This window comes from Charadrius vociferus, unplaced genomic scaffold, assembly GCF_000708025.1.
Source record: "Charadrius vociferus isolate BGI_N301 unplaced genomic scaffold, ASM70802v2 scaffold738, whole genome shotgun sequence".
Classification (NCBI taxonomy): Eukaryota; Metazoa; Chordata; class Aves; order Charadriiformes; family Charadriidae; genus Charadrius; species Charadrius vociferus.
Genome location: NW_009649467.1, coordinates 354832 through 375197, shown reverse-complemented (window position 1 = coordinate 375197; position 20366 = coordinate 354832). Strand labels below are relative to the sequence as shown.

Sequence of the window (20366 nt, the reverse complement as noted above, 5' to 3'; positions counted from 1 at the left end):
CCTGCTGAAGCAGGGGGAAACCAGTGTATTCTCCATTACAGTTAGCAACTGTAAAAACAACTACCGGTTCCAGGAAAAATGGTGTAATATAAAGTGCTATTATACAGAGGTGGGTGGGTGGTTCTGAACTTTGTAAGTGAGCACCAAAGGAGAGATATAGTTCACACGAATCCTACAGCATCATTAGAAATAAAGCCGCAGAGAGGGAAGCTATGCTGCTCCTGCTTTTGCACGTAATGCTGTGATGAACAGTAAGGAGAAAGTCTTCCCTGTTAGAGGACTGAAAAGAAGCCTGCTTCTGTATATTGCTTTTTTAAGCTTTGAAGACATTTTACTAAAATTTTCCTGGCTGGTTAAGACGCACACTATAAAAAGCCTCTGACCGCATGTTCCCACTAGGGTAAATAATGTTCGGCGTATATCCCAAGCCACGTCAGATGGATGCACACACATGTGCACACACAGACTTAAGCCAGTTAAGAGCTGCTGAAGCAGCCTCCAGCATTAAAGCATTAACAACTGTTCTCAGTGTTGGAAAACACCGACATTAGTTCCCTAGAAACTTCAGGCTTTGATGGAAGTCTCTGGGAACATCCTATAACCGCAGTGTAGGAGGCCTCTCCCTGCAAGCCAAGGACAAAGTGGACGAGTCTCTCCATTTATCAAAGATTTGCCATCTAACAGTTAAACTTTATTTTACTAACATTTCACATCTGTGACATTATGCTGCTATGACAAACATGGAAATGCTTTTCAAAACAGCATTATATTTGAATCAGTTCCTGGCGCAGCGTTTGACCACAGGACTGTGCCAGGGCACAATGCCTGTCACCCCAGGGAAGGCAGCCTTTTCCAACAAGCAGCCTGAGCACCAATGTCACAGCCGAGGGCTGAATGACCAGATCAATCTTCCAAGCCGTTCCTCCTTTCAGTTACAACCAGGCTGGGTCACTCAGAAATCACAGGTTTGGAAGTCAGTCCTGTTATACTTCACTACAGACTAAACTAGACATTTCCATTAGAGCACAGGAATTAGACTAAACCGAGTATGTGTGTAGGCTGCTGCATTGTGAAACCTCCATCAACACTTATTTTAAATACTATGCCGTCAAGTATTTTTTCTCCATCTCTTTTATAATAAAAAAGTAGACTCTTAAAGTCAGTATGACAAACCATGTACTTCCGAAGGGAGGAGTCCAGAAAGCACTCTCAAGATCAAGGCAAGTCTTTATAGCAATAAGGGTGGTGTAACGGAGTGCCAGTCTCACAGCTGAGGATTTAACCTTGAGGGGCAAGGCATGAGCAATCCCAGACAACCCACACAGAAAGACTGAAAAGTGGACAAAGGCCTAAAATATCCCCCCCCAGCACTTGCTTTCTGAATGACTGAGTCCACATCTACTGACAAAAAAGGAGGCAAAAAAGATCTAAGAGAAACCAAAACAAACCAAGCAGTAATTTAGCAGTTCAGAGAAAGGCAGTTACACCAGTAGATCAGCAGCTCTACAACAAATGAGAACAAACAGCCTATACAATACTCTAGTTCATAAAGAACTGACCTCTAGAACTTTTTCTTTCCTTTGCCTTGTAACAATCTAGGCAGACCACAAATCCACATTTTTGGCAGACCCAATGAATGTTAAATAATGTGGCTTCACATGCATCACACATCTCACGGACTCCTCTCACTGCTCTCTTCCATGCAATTTTGGCTGAAATACAAAATAAGCAGAATAAAAGGACTGAAATTTAAATGCAAAGCACAGAATGAATAGTCTTTATAGATGAAACATTCGTAATTTTCCCCTCAGACCCAACTGGGTGCAAGGGAAGAAAAGTGATCCTTCATAAACAGACCATCAACATCTACCCCCTTCATTGCATTACACAGCATCGCCATCAAAGCTACTATCAATACACTATAAAGAAATTAAAGCATCCAAAAACCACAGATCGAAGAATATTCCTGCTCAACGTGAGCAGGTTGCAAGTATGAAGAACTTCTTTAACATATGCTTTTAACCCCATGCAATGAAGAGAGCGGGGTTATTCACCTGACTGCCTACAGGACATGTTTCATCTCAAGGGCAGCCAAACTGGTGAGTTGGACGGTTAAAGTCAGCAGGAGAGGAGGGAGGTGCCTGTCCTGGAGACCTGGCTAATACTTCTGCTTCCTGCCCCACCTCCTCCTTCGATTGCCTGGAATTAGTGGAGCCACCAGCCCATTTCCAGCCTGTGCCCATCTGCCATGGACCAGAAGGACAGACTAACTGTGGCTTTGGTGGGGAGGAGGCAACGGTGTTAGCACACGCTTTGCAGGGCCCATGCTGTCACATTATTCTCCTTTGTTTTGGGAAGGAGACACGTCAGAAACACGTCTGTTGGCAGGAGTTGGTACCTGGCTCGCTGCGGGCCTTGGCTTGGAGCTAGCGGCTCTGGCTGGAGAGCTGGAGGCCAAGCTGGGAACCGAGGCTGCTCCAATCCCAACAGCAGCCTGGCCCCAGCCCTGGCTCAGCACAGCCACCAGCGCAGGGAGGGGGAACTGGCCCACTGAGGAAGGTCCCTGCCCCTTCCCGATATATTCTCTTACAAAATAGCCTAGGAAAATCCAACACGACAGTCTGGTGAAGTGAGCTACTTGCAAAGAAGCAATGGATCATGATGAATGCAAACACTCGAGTAAAACTGCAGAACGCTTGAGAGCATTTGAGATTTCCTTACCGTCTTTTTTCACCCAGGACATGGCTGTTTTCTCAGACGTTACCAACTGACAAAATTTATCACCTATGATATCTAGAATGTATTTAGAAGTTTCTAGGTCCAGTTCATCATCTTCATAGTTTTCATGTGTCCATAAACTCAGTGCTTCATCATCATATTGATCAGGAGAGGAGAAACCATCTATCCTAACCACTCCGTTCTTACTAAAAGATAACCTAAAAATGAAAACAAGTCGTTTAACTGCATAGATCATTATATTCTGTGACTTACAGTTTACTTGCTAATTTACCTTACTGCTTATGCCTTAAAACAAGTAAGTTTTCTTTACCCAATTTAAAAATAAATCCTACTGCCAAAACCGGTTTTAAAACAAAGAGTAAGGAAGCATTAAAACTAAAACTAACTTTTTAGGCCCTTTTTGCATTCAGTTTACTCATCGCTCGCTCTCTGTGACATTTATTAATTGCAGACAGGAAAATTCTCTTATCCCCCCCGCCCTTTTTTTGGCCAATATTTGGTTCCACCTTTAATTTTTGGAGTGTCTGCGATGGCAATCACTCAGTCTGACTCACAGATCTTTATATCCTACTGCTCTCGTATTCAGAAAATGGGAGTGCAAATACTGTATTTAAGTCTTTCTAGGCAGAACAAATCACTAATACAAGATAAGGATTTGTATCCACTAATTTCTGACCTTTAAAATAACTAAAGGCTTTCCTTTTATCCTAACCTGATACCACTCCACTAACCCTGGCTATATTTAGCCTATTTTTAAGCAGTAACAAGTAATTATTGTACCTTGCATAATACAGGATAATTCATTATATATATGCAATTCTTAAAACAGTTAAGGAATTTTACAGCAGCGCCAGTAAAATAGTCCTGAATTCAGAACTAAGTACCAAAAATGGTATTTAGATATGTATTTAATGAACAAGAAGAAAATATGAACTTTCAGTTACAAGCTCCATCAGTGGTACAAACTTTGGTTATAATTCAAGCCTTAATGTCTAAATACAATGAAAATAATTAAACTGCTGTAAAATTTACCACAATATATACAAAACATCCACATTTTTTAATTCCATAACTGTGTTTTAACATGCTGGCAAAACTTCATCACTGATAAAGTTCTCTCCTTTATACAGGAGGAAACAAACTCAAATTCTGACACTGCCACATTAGGAAGCAAATATTCTTACACAGAAGGTATTCCGAGTCCAACCTTGAAATGATTCCTGTAGGACTACGAAGTCTTGTAACTAAAGCTGCATTATAAAAAATTAAACTCAACGTAGGCAACAATTTCCTGTCCAAAAAGAGTTGGATATATACTGACACCACAGCTCATGCGCAAATTAAAGCTGTTTTGTTCTGTCTCGATAGCTGTGCTGCCTGCACCACATATGCTATGCTGCATCCTGGCCAATTTCCTTCCCGACTTGTGAGTTTCCCTCGATTAGTGAAAAAGGAGGTCACAACTCCTCTGTCCTCAGAAAACTCCCAGAAAACCTTGAGCAGCATTCCCACCATATACTGGCATAAGAACAATTACAAGTAAGTGCAACTCTGTGGTTGTACGACTTGTCCAGAATAACTGAAGCTTGCCTTTTGAAAATCCCACTTCAAATGTCAGACACCTGTGTAATGGTGATGTGCTGTATTTTCTGCTTGCCTAAGGTACACTGGGCAGCTGTTCTGATGTCTTTGCTATACAGCTTTAAACAGCAATGAAGTCAACGCACAGAAGAAATAAGAAGTACAAATGTAAATACTGTTAAATTAGACGGTGTCTTTTATCAGGCAGACTGACTGAGCCAGAAAAATCAGACAAGCTTTCAAGCATGTGAGTCCTTTGTCAGTATTATTTTTAAAAGAAAGCACCACATTATCAGGAAAATAGCTGTACTTACCGCCGAAAGTAGTAAAATCTACAAAATACTGGTGAGTGAGTTGGTTCTTCGCCTTTCTTACTTCTTATTAACCTACATTCTCTGCATTTTTGCAAATTTGGTCCTATTTCAGAGCAAGAATCATCCTGCAAAAAGGACTCTCCCGTTTGCTTCAGCTTCTTTACTTTGCGCCAGTCTTTTAACACTGAGCGAGGTATACCAGCTGCAAAAGTGAGAGAGTTTCAGATGAAGTACTGGCAGCCCTTACGCGCAGAACCCAGTCAGATCAGTCAGCACTCAACATTTCTCAAAGTACATTTGTTACCTGCATAATATGTTTCATTATTACTTCCATTTGTCCTTCTGTCAGCACCGAAGTTTAAAAAGCATAGCTACCAATTTGACCTACACGGGCAGGAGCACAGTTAACTACCTGCTGAGCTACTAGGAATACCCAGGACACTGTATCTTCTCTTATATTAGGTGTATCGGTCACCAAATGTTCCACTAAAACCACATTCAGAATCTCATTCTTACAAAACAAGCGAAGAAATACAATACCCCAAGAAAGAAAGGTTTGAATTCTGTTTCTAATGAAGATGTACGCAAAAAAAGGCAACAATTTAATGAATGAAAGCAGAGCTTAAAAAAAATAATCCTACTTCTACAAAATTTATTTTTGCTGAGGGTTGCACATATGACTACAGAAGAGAAGCTCTATTCACATGTAACCCATCTGAACTTAATGTAAAATAGCCGGCGTAAGGAAGAACAGAATCCATTTACTCTGTCAAGTCCATTGGCTTTGCAAGACTAAGCACTACAATTCTATTTTCAATATGAAAGTCAGCAGACCTGACACTGAGTAACACGAGGAGCAAATCTATTGAGCAATATCTGCAATTTTCACATACACATTTTGAAACTGAACCCTGTTGTTATTTAACCAGGCTTTCATTTTAACAACTTTTAAAAGCAGCACCAGTTTTATATGCAGATAAATAGAAGTATCTGTCATTTCATCTACCACTACTCTTCAAAGTTCACGTCCTGTAAACAGGGATCTGATGTAGGATGATAGAGAGGTCAGGGTACTAACTTTGGACTTGGTACCTGGGTTCAGATCTGTATTTTGCCAGAGATGACTTGTCCAAACTTTGCCAGTGACAGACTGCCTATGCCGCCCCCTTCACGGCCTACGAAACACACTCCCAACTCATCCAAGGAGCACGACAGTAACTGGATTAAAACTTGAGAGCAGAAAAGGCCAAAGTACAGGTTTGCTAGTCCAAAACAATGTTTTCTGCCTTGGAACCAGAGATCCTGGGTGTCATCTGGGAGCTGCTAGACTTCAAGCTCTGCGGGCAGGAACTTGGCAGACCCCCAAGGCTCGCAGGACTGTAAAATGCCTTGCTTTGCAGGAGGGAGCCTTGCAGCCTGGAGCTCCGAGAGCTCTGGCTCGCACACAGGCTCCTGGGGCTTTCCGAAACAGCATCAGGACAAAGCAGTTTTCAACCCTGGCAGTATCCAGATACCACCCACTTTGCGAAACTGCCACTGAGCCCCAGATCCTGAAGCACAGTTATCTTCAGCCACCTACGGGGAGCCCAGGCAGTTGTCCCATGGGGACCCGTTCTTTCCTGAAAGCTCCTCAACGTTGAGTATGTTTTTGTATACATCGTTGTGGAAAGTCCTTTTCGTAAGAAAACCTCTAACCAGGTCCCTCTCAGAAATTACAGCAAAGCTGTCCCAAGATAAACTGACAGGTGTATCAGAAACGCTCATCTATTTAATGGGTCAAGTAGGACAAACAGACAGAAATACCCCCAGGTCTATTAGGATTTTGAGAGAGGATGGCAAGCAAAAGGAGCTGCTACCTCGGGACAGGCCCAACCTATTAATGTGCAGGACAGAGGCTGGGCGACTCACAACAGAACATAATACCAACACCTACCTGTTTCCCAACTTAAGTTCCACCAAACAGTTCCATAATGTATTATCATATACCACTTTTATACCGAGGTACCGCTAGCCAAAACAAGAAGTCACTGCCTTCCCTTACCTCAGGTAAGCAATCCTTCTACAACAAACCCACAAAAAAATCTTTTGCAACAAGACAAAGGTCATAAAGACCTAAGGTGTTACGTGTATATATTTACAGTTTACTTTAAAAAGTGAAACTGAGGAAGACTTCATAGGCATGTTCTCCTTGATCTTCCCTTTAGTTGGGGGGCAAGTAATACTGCTATCACTGGACCCAAGCCAGAATACTTCAGACAGACTGCAACGCTTCCAGCACCCAGTACAACTTAGGGATCAAGTACTCTCAGATACCAGAAGAGTAACTTTGGAACACTAGGCAGTGTAAAGCCAGAAAGTGTAATTACAGGGAGCAGTACTCGTTTTCTTACTACCTGTACTTAAAAATTCTTGCAAAAAGTAATCTAATGGTAGACTTTCTCATACTCAAGCAGAACAAAGACAAAAGAATAGTCCTTGCAGAAGAATAAATTGGAATAAAAAATAAGCTAAGCTAATAAAATCTTTCATGTTGGCAGACCAGTTTCTCTTTTCAGATAATTTTAGCTACAATTTGCTACATGCTACAGTATTACATTTAAATTGAAATTTTTATTTCCCTAAATTTCTTTATTCCTTAAGCAAGAGGGATGTTAACACCATGTAATACACATGCTAGTTAGGAGTGTGAAATGACTCTCCCTCAAACCTTTAATTAAATTAACCAAATCATAGTAGAGTGGCATCAGGCTCTCAAGGAACTGCCTCTGGCTTCCTGATCAAAGGATGAATTAAAGTTCAACAATAGAGAATCCCTCCACCCAGGAATGCTCTAAAAATAAACACATTAGATCTTTTTTTTAAAAAAAAAAAAAATATCAATACATGTGGCACGACTATATGCACCAGTCTGTTGAATTCCGATGGACAGCATAAACCAGTTTGTTTTCTGCTTATTTTTAGGCCAAGAACCAGTGTCTTGACACATATATGCAAAATGCTGAATTTCTTAAACCAGGATATTTCAAATGGCCTCAAGACAGATAAATCTGGACCTGCTCATTCACACAAGCATACTTTTTAACTCCGTTCCCAGCTATCGTGCACGACAAACCCTCCAGGATTAACACTGTCAGACTTCACATTAGTCTGTCTCTTCCAAATCAGATTAATATACTCACTGCTGTTACTGCCACTCTGTAACTTCAGCTTGCTTTTTTCTTTGGCACTCCTGCTTAGAACACCATTCGGTTTTACTTCTTCCTCTGTATCACCCTTTTTTTTCTGCAAATCATTTTGTTTCTTTTTGTAAGTTGGCTTGGGCTGCCGTTTAGTCCTTTGCTCTGACTTGCTCTCGCTTTCATCAGAGTCTCCGCTTTCAGAGCCAGACTCGTAAGTTCGTTTTGCCTTTCTCCTAGGGTGCTTATCTTCCTTCGCAAACTTATCTGCCAAGATTTTACTATCTATGTTATTTTGCAAATCATTTGATGTAGAAGCTATTAAATTGACAGTGCACGGCTTAATAATTTCGGAGACACTGTTCCCTGAATTCTCTTTTTTATTAGTGTTTTTATCTTCCTCCGAATGTCTTGTTAGCCAAGCCTTTTTCAGTTTAGTGTGGTAGTTTGGCTGACTCGTCTGGGAAGTTTGCCCACTGCCTACAGAGTTCGCTTTGTTTATTGTATTACAGACGATAGTACTGTCTAGGGAGAGAGAGGTTGAAAATGTCTGATTTTTCACAGAGTTGGACTCAGACTCACTGGTGTTACTACTTTTAAACTGAGCTGCAGCCAACGCCGCCTTGTGCTTTTTCAAATGGACAAAGTCGGTAGAGGTGGAGAATCCCGAGCTGGGCTGAGCAGCACCGCCTGTCTTGCCAGCGGCGGGTGTAACCGGAGCTGGAGTGCTGACCTTGCATTCCTGGGCCTGCGCCACCGCCTGACTTGCGGCTCTCGAGGCAGTACACTCCAGCGGCGCGCAGGCCAAGACTGTGTTCGATAAGGAGTAAGTCACTTCTGAACTACCCCAGCTTGACACGCTGGTAGTTGTTGCTGCTGATGCAGTGACATCCGTTTTGGTACTGCAGATCATAGTTGTGGTAGGGGTGACAGCACGAGGAACACTGCCTTGCGAGACAGCTGGAAATTTCTTTTCATACTGTGTGCGAGTGCTGTCTGAGTTCATATTTGGCAGAATGATTCTTCCAGTCTCCCTGGCTTCCGCTGTTTTCAGGCAATCCGCTTGATTTGTCACAGCTGAAGATCTCTCACTACCTCGATCTTTGGAAGCAGACTGCATTACTGCTACGCTATCGTATTTCGTGCTAGAAGGAGGACGCACAATAACAGATGCTGTAGCGGACTGTGACTTTCCACTCATTCTTTCAACATGCCAATCCACTTTTTCATTATTTGGGGCATTATTGGACTTCCATATCTCTGATAAATTCTGTTCAGAAGTGCCCTTGTAAACAGTCTGAGCTTCCTTAGGCTCAGGCACTAGAGTTGGTGGTTTCTGCAACTCCTGTATTTTGCCACCACCAGCGTTAACAGGCTGAACGGGAGTTAGAGTTGGAGGTGAAAGGCTGCTATAGCTGCTTTCCTTCTTCTCCAGGTTCTGGTGCACAGGGGGATGAAACACAGGGGCTCTATGCAAGGCAGGCATACTCCGGAGTGTATTTGAAGATGAGATTGACAACTGAGTAGGGCTCCTGCTGTCACTTCTAAAAGAATTTACAGAGTGAGACTGCACTGACTGTGAAAGCTGCTCAGGTATCTTGCTCGCAGAGCCTTCGCTCTCCGGTTGGTGCTTAATTAAAGGTGGAGGTTTTGAAAGAGAAGAAATGTAAGAGGGGAGAGACTGGGGACTAGCTGCTGTTGAAGCACAATTAGTCTGTTTATCAACATATGCACTTGAAGCTTCCTTCGATGGGTATGATCTTGGAGGTTCATTTACTACACTGTTGGACAAGGTGGTGAAATAGTTACTCTGTGGCAAACTCTGTGGCACCGAATGCTTCATTTTATATAGTTCTGACACAGAGCGATCGGCATCTTTGTCATACTTTACTGAATGGCTTTTGGGACTTGAAGATAAGGACGTTACCCTGGAATAGTTCTCTCTCTCTCCCTCCAGTGCCTTTATTTTAGCTGTAAAAGGAGCAACTTCAATACTTTCTTGGAGTATCCGTCTGTGTTCTTCTTTGTATTTGCTCAGTCGCTCCCCAGTCTCCTGCGGTGGCCTTGGCAGCTGGTTCAACATTGGATCTCCAAAATGTCTGTGCATATGGCTCTCCTTTGCTGTCTGCGTTCTGCTTTGCTCTAGCTCTGTCTTTACCGGTGCAGTTGTAACAGAACGTAAAGGTTCAATAAACGCTTTCCTCTCCAGTTCTCTGTTTGAAAAAGGTTAAGCAGACACAGGTTAGTCTGAATGTAACGCAACGTGCCAAACGGAAGACCTTTCTTCCCGTGCTCTGAATAAAGTTATCTATTAACACAAAATAAACTTTTCTTCATATTAGGTACGATTTTAAGTCTTCAGATGACTCAGAAACTCAAGTACCATTCCAAGTCAACAGGGCAGAGTCTGCTTTGCAGCACACTGACAAGCTTTTCTCTATCACAGGCACCCACATTTACAAATAAACTAAAACGAAGTGCACCCTCAGCAAGTCTGCTGCGAAACCAAGCTGTGTGGTGCAGTCGACACAGTGGAGGGAAGGTATGCCATCCAGAGAGACCTTAACTGGCTTGAGAGGTGGGCCTGCGCAAACCTCATGAAGTCCAACGAGGCCAAGTGCAAGGTCCTGCATGCGGGTTGGGGCAATCCCAAGCACAAATACAGGATGGGCGGAGAACTGATTGAGAGCAGCCCTGAGGAGGACTTAGGGGTGTTGGTCGATGAAAAGCTCAACATGAGCTGGCAGCGTGCACTCACAGCCTAGAAAGCCAACTGCATCCTGAGCTGCATCAAAAGAAGCATGGTCAGAAGTTTGAGGGAGGGCATTCTGCCCCTCTACTCTGCTTTCCTGAGTACCTGGAGTACTGTGTCCAGCTCTAGAGCCCCCAGCATGGTGGGGGCACGGATCTGCTAGAGCGAGTCCAGAGGAGGACCACAAAGATGATCAGAGGGCTGGAGCACCTCTCCTGTGAGGACAGGCTGAGAGAGCTGGGGTTGTTCAGCCTGGAGAAGAGAAGGCTCCACGGAGACTTCATAGCACCTGGAGTACTGTGTCCAGCTCTAGAGCCCCCAGCATGGTGGGGGCACGGATCTGCTAGAGCGAGTCCAGAGGAGGACCACAAAGATGATCAGAGGGCTGGAGCACCTCTCCTGTGAGGACAGGCTGAGAGAGCTGGGGTTGTTCAGCCTGGAGAAGAGAAGGCTCCACGGAGACTTCATAGCAGCCTTCCAGTACTTAAAGAGGGTCTACGGGAAAGATGAGGGACTCTTTGTCAAGGAGTGTAGCGATACAAGGGGTAACCATTTATAAACTGAAAGGGGCCAAGATTTAGATTAGATATTAGGAAGAAGTTCTTTACTCTGAAGGTGGTGAGGCACTGGAACAGGCCGCCCTGAGAAGTTGTGGATGCCCCATCCCTGGAGGTGTTCAAGGCCAGGTTGGACGGGGCTTGGAGCAACCTGGTCTAGCGGGAGGTGTCCCTGCCCATGGCAGGGGGGTTGGAACTAGATGATCTTCAAAGTTCCTTCCAACCCAAACCCTTTTATGATTCTGTGAAGCTAGAAGACAACATCAGCTGCTGAAATGTACCCTTTCACACAGAGTTAAACAGCAAACTTACTCTTTGTGATGCTCTACAATGCTTTTGGACAACGGTGGGCTGGAATGTGTTGTCAGTTTGAGAGGCCGAAGGGGATCTGCACTGGACGGTCGCACAGGAATGTGACTCAGTAACCCAAGGCTGTCAGCTGAGGTCACCGGGGTGGGCTGGTGTAACCACGGGCTGGGAGTATTCTGTTAACACCAATCAAAGCAAGAAAATAAAATCAGATTTCAAAATAATCATGAGACCACAAGAGTTACTGTATCAAGTCCTACTAATGATCAAAGTGAAGTAATGCATTTCAGCATCAAATCATAAGATGTTAAATTTTATTTACTGTATAAGTCACTTTTTGATCAACTGGAATATCTGATTGCACTTCCCCTGGACTTGTGGCATACAAAATAGTTTCCACGTTTCAGAAGCATTCTTAGAACCATTTAATTTTCAAGTATTCATCATGAATAGTTAATTCTAGAATATCATCTAGAATGCTCATCAAAATTAGCAAACCAATGACAGTCTGAGAGCACTTAACTTCAGTTACTAGTAAACAGACCATTAGCTCTTCAATGAATCGCAAGAAGTACTTCTTTCAAAAGACAAATATAGTTTAGTATTTCTGGAAAATACTTTAATCTCTAGCTTTATAACAAATGTTAATATAAGGCATAGAAGTATCTCTTTCTTGGATGGTTCCTCTCTTCCCCCCACCCAAACGATTAAGGATGATAATCCTAACGCGTGTGCTTTATTTTGCCAGGCATTTTTATTTGGCATAATTTCATCAGCAGCACACTATTAAAACCGTACTTTGCAGCATGGAAAAAACAGAGTACACACAATTTTGTGCTGTGTAACTAAATACTCAACAGGTGGGCAATACCAACCTCCATGTTGACACACACAAGGATAGACTGAATTTATGAAACTGTTTTTTAATTGACTACTTGGGAAAGTTTCCATTTTCCTATCTTCTCCAAAACTTGTGTAACTACTCTATAGAAAAGACCAAAAGCAGCTCTCCACCTCTCCCTCCCTTCCCTCTCTCCCCTGAGACGTGCTTACAAGAAACACAGGCAGAGGAACGGAAAGGCAGGGCACCCTGTTGAAGCGGTGCTCATGTACTAGGGACAAGCCAAGAAGGGACTGGGCCAAGACTGAGCAGAGCTTTCGTGCACCCCAAAGCCTCTCGCTGCAGCTCCATCCCTAACTCCTGGCACTGCCCAGAACTTCTTCCCCTCCTCTACTCCTCACCAGTCCATCCCCCTTCTCCTTCTCCCCAGTCTTGGTGACTCCCAGTTGCGAACTGCTGCAGCAGAGCGGGAGCCAAGAGCTCTCATGACACATGCATGCAGCAGAGAATAGATTTGCAGGTGCTACAACTTTGAAGTTCTGATTTCTATACTTTTGAATATTTAAAGCAACCACTTGGGTTTGCGCTAACAGTTTTAGTGCACACACTTCCTAGGCCAAGAGTTCCCACGCTGTGGTGAGTTCCCACGAATAGCCTGTAAGCTGTATTAAAGTATTATGCAAAAAAGACGCATCACCTTCCCCCTAGAGGAGCTGGGGAAACATCTGCTTGACACCAAGCATTGCCCAAAAAGCTTCATGACCGCCACCTGCAACCACCTACGTCCCAGCCCAAAGACGGGAGCTGCTGCAGCCACTTGCGGATGGCAGGAAAAGGTGGGCTCGGGGACACGCTTCCTTCAGCACACACACGGCTCAGCCCTGAGCCCAGGGTGGCTGCTGCTGATGTTACAGCTGAAACACAGATCCCTTTCTGCAATCGTGGCATCCGCGCAAACCCACTTTGGAAACGCCCATTCTGGGTTTCTAAGATGCATTTTAAAAAGGCCTCCAGTGCAAGAGCCAGAAGACAAGTCACCACAAGACAATTGCCACATATCAACATAATTAAAAAGCTACGTGCCTCGGTATGCAGGGCTGCATACTTCAGGCAGCCAAAGTGAAAACAGAGTATCTATCGTAAGTTCTTTAAAATGGACTTCAGTATGGGGTGGAGCAGGCAGCAACATGAAAAGATAAATCCACCTATAGTTTTCTCTTAGGCTTTTCTTCTCTGCTGCGCTTGACTTTATCACATTTTAGATCAAACTGACTTCATATTACAAGACCAACTCAAACTGACTGTTTGGGAAAGACTTAGCCACAATGGTTTGGCTTTTGTCAAGAATGAGGCTGGGGAAGAATAGCTTTCCCCACGATGAAAAAGAAAAAAAATCTTTATAACCATTCAGGAACTCCAAGCTTTGACGCAAAGGCTTACAATTTGGCAGAAGGACCACTGTCAGCGACATGCCTTTTGTGGTCCCTGTGAAAATCTGCCCAAATTAGGCCAAGTTGTAAGCCTCTAAAAATCAGTATGCACATGCTCAGTGGAGGTTTGATTGAAGCTGGCAGTAAAGCTCTCCAAAGTTTCTGTCTGCACTACACATGCTTCATCTTACTCTGTTCCTCTAAGGTGCCTGCAATGAGCATGCCATATCCCAAGCCTGCAGGAGCTTAGGAAACTTTTCCTGTAATTGTCACGTCTGCCTGCCAAACACCGCCGCCGCGCTGGGCTCACTAGGCTGAAAAACACAAACCATTTCTTCTGAGACTTCAGTGGTTATACTCAGCATACAGAGGAATCACCCTGACTTGAATATAGAGGAGTAGAAAGCAGATGGGAAGGCAGGGATGTGTGTCAACAGGAACAGAAGGGGAGAAAAAGATATGCCAAGAGAAGGGTACACAGATAGGTGTAAAGACGAGAGAAATGGGTGTAGAGTGCAAGAGAGATTTATAAATGCTAGAGTATTTTTCTTCAGAACTTCCCACTGCATTTAGTACTCTTTCTGTCTCAGCCCTTCTCCAATACTTAGTGAGCATACACGAAATTTCATTATGAAGACAATTGTCCTACCTCTCTTAGGATTTAACTTACACAATGGTTTTCACAGTCTGAGGTAGCAAATATTTACGTTGTGGACCCGAGGTCCCAAGCCAGCTGGCTGACCTTGCTTGGTCACAAACTCGAACCAAACCTTTTGTCTTTCTTTAAAATACTTAATAACCAAGGTCTGGAAGAACTCCCTACTCACATCCACTGTGAGACAGCGGTTACTACTGGATTTTGCTTCCTAGTTCTCCGCCTACTCAAAAAAACCACCAGCACTGCACACGCGGTGCAATACAAACTACCGCATCTGTACCTAGAAAACCACTGTTGGGAGACACCAGCCCCAGGTAAATACGTCATTAAGAAATGAGCTCAACTTACCCTTCTCAAGGAAGCCTCTGCGTTAACAGGAGTTTCTGGGTGGACCCATTTGGAGGAGGGCAGACCGAGTCCTGAGTAAGCATGTGTTCCGTTTGGATACTGCCAAATAATTGGATAAAGCCCTAGCTGATTATAGGAAGCAGAAGGATGAGCTTGTCCAAGAAGATGTGGAGACTGGTGTTGTAACATCTGTTGCTGCTGCTGGTGTGCTAATGCCAAATGGCTTAAGCTGCTAGCATGAGCAGTCTCTAGTCGTGGATGGCCACCCAGCAAGGAGGCAGCAGGCACTCCGGGTAACACTGCAGGAAGTAGATGAGGGTGATGAACAGAATGGTGAGATGCGGTACTAAGGGGGTGGGTGTTAATAGCGGACAAGGGTGCCTGAGCTGAAGACCCAGCTAGCAGATGGGATGAACCAGTTAATGCAGGATGATGAGCGTTTGGATTTAAACAGGTTCGGTGGGATGAGGAATGCAGAGGATAATTATGCTGATGCAAATAAGGTGAAATGTGATTAGTTCCTGTTTCTTGTCCAATCAGAGTGGGGTCCCTGTACACCGTGAAATGTTCATTCTTGTCAATGATAAGAGGACTTTTAGTAGCTTCTAGAGCACTAACTCTAGCTGGAACTGGATGAAAACTAGACCTAGGCAAATCATGATCGGTTTTATTGGCTGACCTTGTTAATCCAGTAGCATGGCTGTTTTGGGAACTAACCTTAGACTTCACAGTATCAGAAGATTGGGTGAATTTAGGCTTAACATCAGGTGACTTTGTTTTAGGATGATCAACTGAAGCACTAGGTTTTGACTTCACAGAATCGGGGACTGGACTTTGTTTATGCGGTTTACTCTCTTCTGCTAGAGAAGCTACATTTAACGAAGACATAAAGGAGCCATACTGCACTTTTTCTTTTTCAGGATTTAAGTGTTCGTTTACTGATAATGTTTTTACAACTCCAGGTTGTATCAAATCCGTTTTAACAACACTGCTAACCCAACTTTGATCAGCTTCCTGTTTTCTTGCTTCAAGGAAATTTGCATTTGCAAACTGCTGTTTTAAATCGCTGCTGTGAGATTCTATTTTCTGAACCGTTTGCAAACCAAAGGTACTTGCAGCATTATCCTGGCTCTCCTTCTCAGAGTTGTTTTCATTAGTAATGTCAACAACGCATTTCGGAGTAGGAGGTCTGGGTACAAATTGCTCATTTTTTAATTCCGCAGTATGATGCTTTTCTGCATTGCACTCTTGAACATGTGGATCCTTGGCATTCTGCTCATAAGGTGTTGGCTGCTCTGCTGCATGGAGTGAAGATTTTTCCTGCTGCTCTAAGATGGATGATTTCAGTCTTTCTGTCTCTTCATGTTTTTTATCCTCCTGTATTTCATCCCATGGAGACTGCCTATCTGTTAGTGTCTGTTCTACTCCCTCAATAGTTTGGGATTTTCCTTCTTCTCCGTTTATCTTTGAAGTGTTCTTGCTTTTCAACTCATTTTCCGAATTTTGCTCTGAGGACGAATCTGTTAATCTTTTATTTGAAATTTCTGAGTCACTGCTCTCAGAGTAATCTGAGATATTGTCTGTCCGCAGTCTCTTCATACTTATTTTTTTTTCATCCTCTTCGGGTTTTCTTCTTTTACTAAGGAAGTGTTTATTCTTGGTTTTGGGGTTTTCTGTAAAAGATAAAAAGACGTCTATCACATTTTCAGTCTAATACACAGTTAAGCAGCTCTCCCGCCCTTTCCAATAACTGCTTTTACCTCCTCGACCTATATAATCGTATCTTTCTTCTTTCACCTTCTCTTCATCAGGCATGCTGCTATCAGAGCCTTTCCTCTTATTTGGCCGAGTATTCCTCTGTTGCTGGTGCTGGTGAGAATTCTGTTTTGGTGCCGCAGTTTGGGAATTCATTGCTGGTCTGGGGCTGTTTGCTTGCGCACGCGTATAATGACCCTAAAAATAATTTTCTGATTAATGGACTTACATGCAATTTTAATTAGCTACTTTAAACATGTATTTTTAATATTCGCAATTTTTGAAAATACTTAGGTAAAAAGATAAATGTATCTACGTGGACTGTGTTGCTGTTCTGGTTGGAGCGAGACCGTCGGCGTGAAGTGATGCCAATATTTTCACCTTTCAACAAAGAGTGAACAACATCATCTAGAAAGGTCATCTGAACCATAGAAGGATCAACATTCTGAGGTTCTAACACCTGGTTTATTAAAAAAAGAAAAAAGAATAATCAGCAGATGTTCAGACACTGCCCAATCTGTATTTTCTGTATCAGTGTTCACCAGTCTATTTTGTGTGCTAAAGACTAATCAGAGAGAAGCCGACTTAATCCTGACAAGCAGAACTGACATATGACTCTCAACAAAGGCTGGGAATAGAGTAAAACCAAAGCAAATGTGTCTTTACATATCACTGTAAAAATAACTTTTTTTTTTTTCCAAAAGAAAAAGTACCTTGCCACCACTTCCTTCCCCTTCACTGACCTTCAAATTTGAAATTAAAAGACACCGAGCTCTTCATAGAGTAACCCTTAAGTAGCAATTACAGTATACAAATATTTTGTAAAAATTATTTTATATACTATAAAATATACTGCAGACGCACATTACAATATTGCTTCCAGCAGAAGCAAAACTGCTGGAAGGAACCAAAACGACTGGAGAGAACTCTTAAGACTGGTGGAGCGTTACTAGCGAGGGGTATTTCAGAAAGAAGAAAATGCTAAAAATACTTTAATCAACATGTCACAAAGTGAAAAAAATAATATTTGGGGAAAATTAATTAGAGCAAATTAAGGGAAAAAAGTATCTGAGCATTAGACTAGTCTTAAATTTTTATTGTCACACATGATTTTTGTCAGTTATTTCAAGGCAGATGGGTCATTCACTACATTAACATTGAGTCATTACTCTGGTCTCCCGAAATAGAATTCGTTACTGCCACTAAAAATACCAGTATTAATTCTTTTTGTAACATCAGCTTCAGAAATACAACCAAAACCCACCACAGTAAATGTAAATTAGGGCTGCAGTAAATGCTTAATTCGATAAGTTGCAGGAATTGGATATTTCAATTGCTTGGAAGAAGTAATCACTACTGCAGTGCTAAAAGATTTCAGCATTGAGAAAAGAAATTCTCAACAGAGCTGACAGGGAAGACCAGTTCTTAAAACTAGATCGCTTCACTTCAAAGACTTCGCTAGTCTCATAGCGACAGCAGAAGAAAAGCAAAACTGTAAGACTGGTATTAATCATGCCATTGCACAAACGTTCAGCTTCAGGATAGTATTAACTGCTAGCCCAGTGCAGTCACGCTGTAGTTTCAGTGCAGTAAGAGTCGCCCTGCTGGAAATTACCAACTCAGTGTATTTCAGAGTACCGCAAAAAATTTAAAAACTCCCAACATGTAGTTTACTTGAAGCTTGTTTTCCAAATATCACATATCAAACTCACCTGGTCATTCATAACAACCATAGTGCGGGTGAAGAGATCATGATGAGTAATGATACCAGTAAACCACTGGGTGGCAGAATCCTGTCTGTACACTCTCACCCTATAACCATTTAAGGAGTAGGGACCTTTAAAAGGGGAAGAAATAAAAAAGCCATTGAGGAATGCAGCAGAAAAAAAAAAAAAAAAGAAGAAAAAAAAAGAAAAAACCTAAACCACATATAAATGGGTTTTCCTGGTTTTTTAAGCTTCATAGCAAACATACAGCGTGCATGGCACAGACAGCAAACTACAGGCAATTCTGGTACAGCACTGCCTGCGGATTTTACTTTTATTCAGGAAGACATTTTGAAATGCAAATGCTACATTTAAGTATGCTTTAAGGTCAATTATGCTAACATTTTCAACATACAATTTTCTTATCTAACTAAATCTTTCTGCAACCGTGATGACAAACGATGGGAAAATTCCTGCCTACAAACAGCAACCATAGAAAAGTAATCTGAAAGGCTAGAAAGTGGCAGCAGCAGGTTATACAGAAGCTATTTAACAGGCTAGTCACATGCCCAGATGCTTTGCTGGCAAAAAGATTTACATCTTGGTGGTTAAGCTCTACATCTGCCAAGTCTTTCCCATAAGTGACCACAGAGTTTCTCTCCATTACAGCAGTTGGAAAGGCAGCTGAGTGATCCCGTCCCTGCTATAGCCACACAGAACATTCAAAAACACACACCCTATGGAGACTTTAGCTCCTGTTTTCAGATATATCAAATGTAAAGAAACCCCACACGCTGTCCTTTTGCAAAGACCAGTTTTTAATTCACTGCAAAACCCATGGGGGTGGGGAGACAGTATGATACAGTACGTACTTTATAGTTGGTTTCAAGACCCAGAAATTAAGATTCGACAATTTTATTCATGTTCACCATCTTGCTTGATCACTGGGACCCTAAGTTTCATCGCACTTAGTGTTTATACAGCATTTTGCATGACCAAGCAACACTGCCACCAAGTTCAGTTCCAACTGTGTGGGTTTCACTACTTCCACAACCAAAGCCCCAGTCAGGCATACAGGAACAGAAGCAAAAGCAGTCAGTGACAACCTACAAAAAGCCTAACTTAAATGATTCAAGAGTGCCAACCACACAGGCAAGGCCAGAGTTCCCCTGTCTTTCCTAAAGATCTTTTTTTCCAACCCCTGTCCAGTACATCAAGCAAGCTCGAACATCTGCAGCAAACAGGCCAGGGACCTCGCTCTCTCTACTATAAAAGATCCATATTCACATGACTGGGTCCATTATACTCTCTGCACAAGAAAGTGTGTGATCGTAAGGACTGTTTTTAATGTAAACATTTAAGAGATCAAGAGAAGTGGAAAAGCAATAATACTTTAGGCATTTTCAAGTGGTCTTAGGGTTTAATTTTAGAACCTTAGCAAGGCCTTTTGAAATACCCTTTGCATGCAGTTATCCGGGCTTTAAAACAGCTGAGAATCAGAAACACCATGCAATGGCACCCTTGCTTCACCCACACCCACATCATTCACGGCACAACTGAGACCTTGAGAGGCAGTGAACCCTCTGAGCTGCCGACATCAGCTCATCCTCAGAGCACATTTCCAGCTGCACAGACAAGGGTCAGAAGTGCGCCAGCACGGGCACTGCCGATCACCAACACATATGGGCAGAAAAAGAGGAAGAATCTACAAGCTTGTGTCTCACATTCCTGGTCTTGGACCAGACGGGGTTCCCGTGGGGACACATTTCCTGATGGCTTCTCTCCAACGCTTCTCTCCATATGCCCCTGCAAACCGCCTCCAGCTCAGCTCCCACACTTCTGGCTGTCTGACCCAACCCAACACGTCTCAAACTTTTCATGGCTGTCCCAAAGCTCTGCCTGGTTCAGACAGTCTCAGTAAAATTCTGCCTGTGTCTCTTCGTGCAAATTTCCCATTCCTACGTTCCTATCCCAGCTCCTCCTCTCTTGCATCCTACTGTTAACTGCACAATGATTTTCAGTCTCTTGCATAACGAGAACCAGCCTCTCCCCTCTCCCCAGCTTCTTGTCTCCTTTTAGCATTTACGATTCCAGGCCACTGGCTTCCAAGTCTTCTCAGCTTACAAGCTCCATCCTCCCTTCTCCATCAGCTTCCAGCTTCTCTTACACCCTTCTGCACTGACCCAGTGCCAATTTCTTT

The 20366-nt window shown here is 42.9% G+C and overlaps 1 protein-coding gene across 1 annotated transcript in view; it reads right to left on the bottom strand.

Annotated features, from left to right (window-relative positions):
* JMJD1C (jumonji domain containing 1C) overlaps positions 1-20366 on the bottom strand; it is a 114961-nt gene that overhangs the window by 17572 nt on the left and 77023 nt on the right. Inside the window, exons 4-12 of the mRNA XM_009889800.1 lie at positions 18173-18297; positions 16777-16920; positions 16466-16658; positions 14706-16378; positions 11432-11604; positions 7817-10023; positions 4635-4836; positions 2722-2936; positions 1560-1712 (exon numbers count right to left, since the gene is read on the bottom strand). Coding sequence (XP_009888102.1) covers positions 1560-1712; positions 2722-2936; positions 4635-4836; positions 7817-10023; positions 11432-11604; positions 14706-16378; positions 16466-16658; positions 16777-16920; positions 18173-18297 — 5085 coding nt within the window. The remainder of the gene's footprint in view (positions 1-1559; positions 1713-2721; positions 2937-4634; positions 4837-7816; positions 10024-11431; positions 11605-14705; positions 16379-16465; positions 16659-16776; positions 16921-18172; positions 18298-20366) is intronic.